Source organism: Alosa pseudoharengus, unplaced genomic scaffold (assembly GCF_046254945.1).
Source record: "Alosa pseudoharengus isolate Yale_2024_CS ecotype anadromous, Long Island Sound unplaced genomic scaffold, YU_APseudo_1.1 YU_APseudo_1.1_scf_4, whole genome shotgun sequence".
NCBI classification, from domain to species: domain Eukaryota; kingdom Metazoa; phylum Chordata; class Actinopteri; order Clupeiformes; family Clupeidae; genus Alosa; species Alosa pseudoharengus.
The window spans coordinates 29,781,260-29,789,380 of record NW_027468774.1 but is presented as its reverse complement, the minus strand read 5'-3'; the positions used below and the strand labels follow the sequence as shown (position 1 = coordinate 29,789,380).

At 42.1% G+C, this 8,121-nt stretch overlaps 1 protein-coding gene across 2 annotated transcripts; it reads right to left on the bottom strand.

Moving 5' to 3' along the window:
* Nucleotides 1-1,016: 1,016 nt before the first annotated feature.
* On the bottom strand, nucleotides 1,017-8,039 carry jpt2 (Jupiter microtubule associated homolog 2). 2 transcript variants are annotated; one of them, XM_076265790.1, is made up of 5 exons: nucleotides 7,899-8,039; nucleotides 6,731-6,879; nucleotides 3,564-3,712; nucleotides 2,400-2,442; nucleotides 1,017-2,257 (listed from the first exon to the last, which is right to left on the bottom strand). In XM_076265790.1, the coding sequence occupies exons 1-5, from the start codon at nucleotides 7,952-7,954 to the stop codon at nucleotides 2,007-2,009; spliced, it is 648 nt and encodes a 215-aa protein (XP_076121905.1). In that variant the 5' UTR covers nucleotides 7,955-8,039; the 3' UTR covers nucleotides 1,017-2,006. The 2 variants fall into 2 exon arrangements, with proteins under 2 accessions (XP_076121905.1, XP_076121906.1); XM_076265791.1 differs by having other exon boundaries at nucleotides 1,017-2,251.
* Nucleotides 8,040-8,121: the final 82 nt, after the last annotated feature.

The following is an 8,121-nucleotide window of genomic DNA, read 5'->3' as shown; positions in this document are numbered from 1 at the left end:
TCCGCAGCTCGTTCGGTCAGGATTCTCGCACAGGCTAGGTGGAGGGGCCAGCTGACGGATTCGAGCTGACGTCACGACGTCTGCATTGAGCAAACTCGAGTGTCTCATCGTCGCTATGCCTAGTAGGGCATGTGGTTTAGTATCTTCCTGATGGATAAGTGCTTTCAGGAGGTAGTGTGAAGAACAGTAGGCCTAGGGTATTTTATTTGGCCTTGATATACGCTATATAGGCTACCAGTACCTTCCAGAACATTCGGACAGCGAATATTGTAGACTGCCCTTTTCCCTTTTTTTAAACAAATGCAGAATATTCCCACTATAGACATCATATGGCAACGAGAGAAAAGAAAGCTTTTACTTGGCTATAGCAGACAATTGACCTGAAGGAGAGGCAACCGTCTACTTGGCATCTTCATTACTTTCTCTGATTGGAGGAAATCGGGTTAATGGTATCACACGAGGTGGCCAAGTGACCAAGCATAAGATCTAAACACTCCCTGCTGGCTGTAGACAATCTTGGAGACGCGCGCTCTCCCTCGATCTGGTGTCACCCAGTTGTGTGGCGCGCATGACGTGAGCTGGGTGGCACGTGAGCGGACCTGTCCTTAATAATCAGGCTTGTTGTTAGGCTACAGGTTCTTCTCATGCATCTCCCATTTAAACTCCACTCACGTGCTGCTCTATCTTTAGGATATTGCCACATCTTTACTTGTACATTTGTAATACTTCTATTTTAAATTTCGGTCGTAATTATTAATTTGGTTGTACAAGTAAAACAGCCAATTTAAACATAGCCTTAATGTTAATAGCCTAGTCATATACCATACCAAGTCTTTTTGTTTTCTTCACTATTATCAACATTCTTACCAGTGTTTTCTAGCACTGAGCCAATATACCCTGTTCAAATAAACCTCTCGATGCATGTAACAATTATAAACTTGCATATGCCCACGATTTAAAGTCCACCCCATATAATCTAAAACCAAAAATGTCAAAATTAAAAAACAAACAAGTCATTCATTAAAACAGAAGTTTATTGTGATACTCAGGCTTTGCTTCCACATCCTCTGATCATCACTTGGCGACCATACTGGCACTCTAGGCGTGGCTGGCAGGAGGGGGAGGGGGTGTGGGTCACATGAGGGAGCCCCCGGGCCTGCTGCCGTTTTAATTTAAAACATAAATGAGCCAGTCTGGAGCAGAAGCCACTATCTGGATGCTAATATGAGGCACCAAAATATACACACACACACGCATCATACGCATGCGAGCAAGCAAGTAGATCACACTACTCTCTTTGCATTGGCATGGATTTAGAAAAAAAGAACAAAACAAAAAAATTGCCTCCATTTTGGTGTGTGCATACTTTGGCATGAGGTCAGTGTTTGTGAGTGTGCATCTATGTGTGCATGTCTGTCTCTGTAAGGCCTTAAGTCTCCCGACAAACAATGTCACGACTGATTGTCAAAGGGCAAAGGAGAGGTTGGGTGATAGTGGTGGGGGACCTGGAGGAGACTCACACAGGAGGATAGACAATGAGAAGAGAATCGTCACATTATGGTTGTGATTGCAGCGTGGATTTTATGTAGTTTGGTGAACAGATGTAATTCATAGAGTTCCCAAACACTATCTGATTTGTTTACACTCAAATACTCTCCCTGCCAAAAAGTGGTTCCAGTTGCATTTGAACAGATTCAATGTAATAAGTCATCAAATCAATCCAGAGTATCAAAAAAAGGGAAAACACACAGAGAACATGAAACCATTCATAGAGGAATAAAGCCGTATTATAAATGATTGGGGAGTTTAAACACCAACAAAATCATTAACATTTCCAACCGTTGAGCACAGGTGAAGTTCAGGAATGAAGCAAAGTGCAGGGGGGTGGGAGAGAGAATAAGGAGATGATGCAAGGGCAATGAAATGAAAGAAAAAGGAGAGCAAGGTGAGATGGGGAGGGGGACGCAAAAAAAAGTGAGCAAAGAACAGTCAGTGGGCAGAGTGGATCAATAGAAGACCACGCTGGACTTCCCACCCGGAGGATTGAGAACCCTGTTGTGGGAGCGTGGGCGGGGACCTAGGCGTGGCTCGTGGTCCTTGTCCTGCGGCTCACTGGCTGCAGGGGCGGGTTCCTCTTTACTAGCTGGGGCCTGAGGAGCAGGAGCAGGAGCAGGAGCAACTTCCTCCTTCACCTCTTGAACAGGAGCTTCTTTCTGAGGAGCTGGAGCTGGAGCTGGAGCAGGAGCAGGAGCTGGAGCTGGGGGAAGAGGAATTCATTTCTGTGCTTTAGGTTATAAGAGGCAGATTACAATTAGGATAAATCCCAGTGTACACTCTGAATGGGTGCCAGTGAGAGGATCTTCATTAATTTACTGAACACTGAGCCATCGTTTCAGTACCTGGGGATTCTGGTTCCGAGACCGCTCCCACACCAATGTTGTCCTGTAAGGCAATTAAGTACAATCAGGGAAATGGGCAAAACGGTCATAAGGCTGAAACATTTCATAACAAGTACACACTAAATGACCTTCAAAGTTGTCAGATTACTGTACTGTTCACACTGCACAACTTTTCTTGTAATTGTAAATCTTGAATTAGTTTCTGTTCTACATGAAACATCAGCAACAGGTCGTCACAGATGATAAAATCTTTCTTCAGGACATCCCAAATAAATCTGTCAGATTGGATTGGATTGGATATATGGGCAGCAGGATTGCCTGTTCTGCACAGAGTGAGAAAACATGTATGGACTGAAATCGTATGGTAGCTGCCTGCTCATATTGTGGTTTGGGTTACAAACACTAAAACGCTTGTGGGTACTCCAGGGCATTTATGAACCATTTGGAACATTCCTTACACCCGTGTGCTCCTCCCCTGGGATTTACCCCTCACTCTTTGTCTTGTGTTCCCATTGGCTGTAGCTTGTCGCTGCACTCATTTCCAGTCACAACTACTGGATTGGGCTCCCCAATAAGTCATGACCCTATATTCACAAAGCATTTTAAATTCAGAAGTGGCTCCTAACTTGCACATTTGGAAGAAACTCTTTTTTTTTTTTTTTTTGTGGTAGGCTATGAAACGCATGCCTGCTCACCCTCAAAGACCCATCACAAATCAACCAATCACTGAGGTCATTAAAGGCAAGCTTGTGCATGGGACTTGATATCAGACATAGCATCTCTCAACTTCGGGAGTTCTTACTTCCCCTAGAAAATTTTATAGCGACTAGGAGTACTTCTAGAGTAAATATTAAACACTTTTAAATAAAGGTGCAAGATGTGTCCAGTTTGATATCTTTTGTATTGCATCTTTGAAGAGTTCACAAAACAGCAACCGAGCGCATATTTGCCAGCACTGAGCAAACACCAATTTGCCTCTGATGTGGGGCTTTTGTCTGCAATTTCCAAAAACAGTAAGTGAGTGGAAAAGTGTAAGGCTAAAAGTGCATAGTGTGGCATCAGACTTGAAGAATACTTATACTGCAACAACAACAAAACAAAAACCTTATCTGAAGCCACATAGGTCTACTTCATATCATGCAAATGTACATAGTTGTATCTTACCTTTGGCTTGTTGGGGTGTGGGACTTTAGCAGGTGATGAGCAAGGATGTGCTTCTCCAAAAATGTTACTGGTAGAGCCACCAGGGGGGACAGGTTTGTGCTGAGCTGGAGGCGCTTGGGGCTCTCCAAAGATCCCACTGCTCTTCCCACCTGAGCGAGCAAGCAGGTGAGCGAGAGAGAGAAAGAAAGAAAGCAAGAGAGATGTTATCACAATTCTTCAGACTTTATTATCTCCGTTAAAGGATGTCCTATGACCCAAAGCAAACTTTCACTGTAGGTGGCTACTTGGCTTCGCAACACAAGAGCCCTCTCTGACATTGGTTTGTCATATTAGACCAGTGGTCCCCAAACTACGGCCCGCCACCTCATTTTGGGTGGCCCCCCAAAACATGTCTGTGATATATAGCATCTGGCCCGCACGGGAGTACGACATGTCAAACTATAACCTCCGTAATTTCCCCCATTCATTCTCTATGGAGAGTCTTAACAGTACACGTGTAATACTCTTTTTGTCCACTGGTGGTTGTTTTGGCACTGTTTCGCATTTACCATCGAAAACGGAATGAAATGTAGGCCTATACCTGCAAACAATGTAAGAGGCCTATGCTGACTGCATCAGTGCTATTCTAAAAGTTTATCAATTAATTGTTAATAACTAACTAACTAACTTCTATTCCAGTCATATTTCTGGGACTTATTCACTCGTTCAAATGTTCATCCAAATTCACAAAGTTCTCATCAGGTGAGTGAAAGTCAGAATGGTGGTCATTTCAGATGTTTTTGCCAGCATTTCATAAAACTCTCATAGTTTGAGAACTTTAAATTATTTGTAGGATATTGCTTGTTCACAACTTGAGCTGTGTATGCAAAGACACAAGAGTTCAGAGCTCACACATTTTAAATAAAATATACTTTTGGGACTCCCTGCTAATACTTTTGGGAATGCTAAAGTCTTTTTATTAGTATTATTTCATTTGAGCTACATTTTACATGGCATGATGGCAATATAAACACAGCTAACAATGGTATTAAATTGCAGTAGCCTATGATTAAATGTAATGGAATATTCAACTAAGGTAGACTGTTGTTGTTCACAGCACTAAGCTATTTATGGTTACTGATATACTCTGAGTCTCTGGCCCCATCTTAGAGCCAGGCATAGTGAGCTGGCCCTCGGAAGAAAAAGTTTGGGGACCACTGTATTAGACCAACAGGATCTCTCAGAAGCATATTCATCTCTTTTATGAGTGGATCCTCACAAGCGCGCACACACACACACACACACACACACCACAGGCATTCATGGTTCTTCCCCAGAGGGGTACAATCAAACATCAGTATGAAAATTCTCCCTGCCACACTTCACAGACAGAGAGCCAATGAGAAAGCAGTAGAACTTTGTGTTCTACTTGCAGACCAATCATGCGATAGAGCAACTAAAGCCTGACTCCTGAGAAAAAGTCCTGTTTAGCCCTCATAATTTCCAACATACTACAAAAAGTAGCTTTACTTCACAGAGAAGAGGTCTCCAGAGAAGTAAATGCATAGAAGCAGTACAACTTTGACAAGCGACAGAGATGCACATGGGAGGTGTTGCTTCCAGTGGTTTCAAACAAGCTGCTGGAATGCTGTTTTTACTATGTTTATTTAAAAATGCAATGGAATGCCAGACACACAAGCAGACATGATTTGTCCACATTTAGAAATAACTTGCTTATGTAATTGTGCTGCATAACAAATGTAATAGGATTATATGAAATGGGCTGTAGCTTCTCAAACATGATCTTGCCATGTTTTGAAATACGGCTCTGGTCAGCCAACTGCCAACACCGTTGTATATTTTGTAGCAGCAATCACAAAATGTGCAAACAGATTGAAGCTTAAATCTCTAGAAATACAAATGAATCATTCCTATCTTGAATGAAGGTGGTCTATTCTAGTCCACATTCCATTGTTGAATGTCTTGAAGCTGGGCAGACACTATGCGTTTTTCTGTTGCATATGATATGGTAACTTTTCAATCGGATGTGATTACTGTGCAGCAAGAGAGACAAAAATCGGACCTGGAAAGTTCATTCCATCAAGAACCTGCTCAAACAACACAACAAAACGGACAGGACTTCTGCCCGAGTCTGTCAGATCCAATTGATTTGGGGCTAAAATCACTGGGTTCAAAACCATTGGCCTTAGATAAAGCCTGGCTGTTCTAATCCCATACTGATAACAATTACACCCAATTAGATTATTTTCCATGACACATTCTAAAGGTTCTTATGATATTATCTTCATTAATACCTCAAACCGCCTGAACCCAAATATCCATAAGGAATGTTGTTAATCTAGACAGGTAAAATGAAGGGTTTGTCACACACAGCTTTGAATGCTACAACACAGGCACATCCACAGTTAGAACTCCTTGAAATTCCGCACAGCCGTGATAGCCTTTTTGCCATTAGTGAACACTAGTGACAACTTGGAATTTGTTACATGTCCTTTGAGCAAAATCGTGTAAGTGTATGTGGGCATGTTCGATTTAGTGAAACAGTACAATAGAGCCATGCAAGCAGAGGATCTGCAGTATTTATACTGGTCTATACACACAAGTTGCTACACAGCTAAGTGATTGCTCTTCATCAGGCCACAAACAATTGTTTCCCAGATGACATCTGCACTCTATTCTAGCTTGAAAAAAAATGAAACCCTTTTTCAACATCCAGTTCGACTATTTTGTCAAAAACAACTACTTACATGTAAAAGCTGTGTGTTCTTACTATGATGTGACTGGTGCCTGTGCCTTGCAAGGATGGTACAAAGGCCAATCATGTGCTGAGCTCCAGCGAAAATAACAGTCATGGCCATATGTCACCAACTTCGGGTGTACCAGGCAGATTGTGGTGTGTAGCTCCGGCTGTATACTCCCCTTATCAGCGTGCAACGTTTACAATGCATCGCTAAGTAGTTGCAGTTGATAGTGCTGTACTGTAAAGCTTGTGGTGAGAAGCAAAAGAAAGTCTATGCACAAGAGTGTTACAGATGTGAACTTGGGAGTGGTGCAATGAGCAACACCCCACAGCACTTGAAATAAAACATTACAGTTTGGTGAGATTTTCTCCCTGTGGTACGAAAAAAGGATTGGAGAGTGTCCGTCACCCAAACAGATGTTCATACCTGGGGGATTGGAGCGCTTGGGGCCTCCCTGAGGTTCCTCTGGAGGTGCAAAAATGGTGGAGGCCATTTTGTTTGGTCGCCTGCTGGCTGTGTCATCTTCATAACCACCAAAGAGGTTACTAGAACCACCACCTGGAGGCCGCAGTACCCTTCACAATAGTAATAATAAAATAGATCAACTACAGATATAACCTTGTTTCCAATTCTTCAACTCATAATTTTACAACACATACGCACAATAAAACATATTTAATGTCAGTAATGCAACATGGCGAGGCCAAGGTTCACTACAAATATTAAGTTATTCAACACTCAATATTTTGCATAGCCTGGTTAACACGCAAACCATTTTGCACGTTAACCCACATGGAATATTTGTAACTGTAAAATAGCGCCACCCTTAACCAACATGGCAATATTTGATAAAGCACTCAAGTTTCTTTAGTTAACACAAGTTTCTGTATAAATGTTGGTACGTAAGTGTCAGGTGCCATTTGAATTGAATGAATGAGATTAAGGTATAACACGTTGAAGAGAACAAACTATCTCCTTGATAGCTCATTCAACGTACTTGTAACGTTAAGTTCACGTTAGCTATCTTAAGTTCACTTACGTTTACAAGCGAATAGTTACGTTAACTACCTACTCACAGTGCATATTATGTAACATTGTTAACAAGCTAACAGACGTTAACAACAATGATTCAATGACCCGCTGGTTAATCTGGCACAATTGCCTTCTTTCAGGTAAACCTTCTGCATTACCTAACGGTGTGATTTCGCTAGCTTGCTAGCGAGAATTTGGCTAGCTATACTGGGATGACCAGAAGTTTCAACATGTAGCGAGATCAAACCGTTCCGGACAGTATAATAAAATAAATGTTCTGTTGAGTAATAATCTATTTTGTCTGCCATACTACTTGAACTCAAGCGTCATATAATATATTGAATCACCACTACAGGCCATTAGGAAATGTGGCTTGCTAGCTAGGGTTAACGAAAATTAAGCTAAATTCTCTCGCACAAGTTAGCCCAGCTAACAAGATCTCACATCAGCGGAAGCTCCTCCTCGTCGCTTTCTCAATATAATAAAAGTGAGGGAAACGTCCTTTATACGTAATGTGTCCAAGCCTCTGGATTAATTGTCCATTAACAGTGAAAACGCATACCTTGAACTTGGTTTCGAACCACTCTCCAGTCCCTGAAACATATTAGTAGAAGTCATTGTTGCTATTTTTCCCTACAGTATGTCGAGGAAGTACAAAGAGGAGCCAGCCGCTGCGCAAGAAACTGCCTACTAGACCGTCAGCTAATGCAGCATTAAAAGTTGGCTAGCAGGAACAACCCCGCCCTATTGACTGGGGAATCGCCTTCAGTGACTTAGGAGCATGG

Bases quoted from the DNA above. Each gene is read 5' to 3' on its own strand.
- jpt2 (XM_076265790.1), bottom strand. From the start codon at position 7,954: ATGACTTCTACTAATATGTTTCAGGGACTGGAGAGTGGTTCGAAACCA. The intron at 2,443-3,563 runs GTAAGATACAAC...ATTGCCTTACAG, and splicing joins CACACCCCAACAAGCCAAAG to GACAACATTGGTGTGGGAGC. The intron at 2,258-2,399 runs GTACTGAAACGA...CTCTTCCCCCAG, and splicing joins CTCGGAACCAGAATCCCCAG to CTCCAGCTCCTGCTCCTGCT.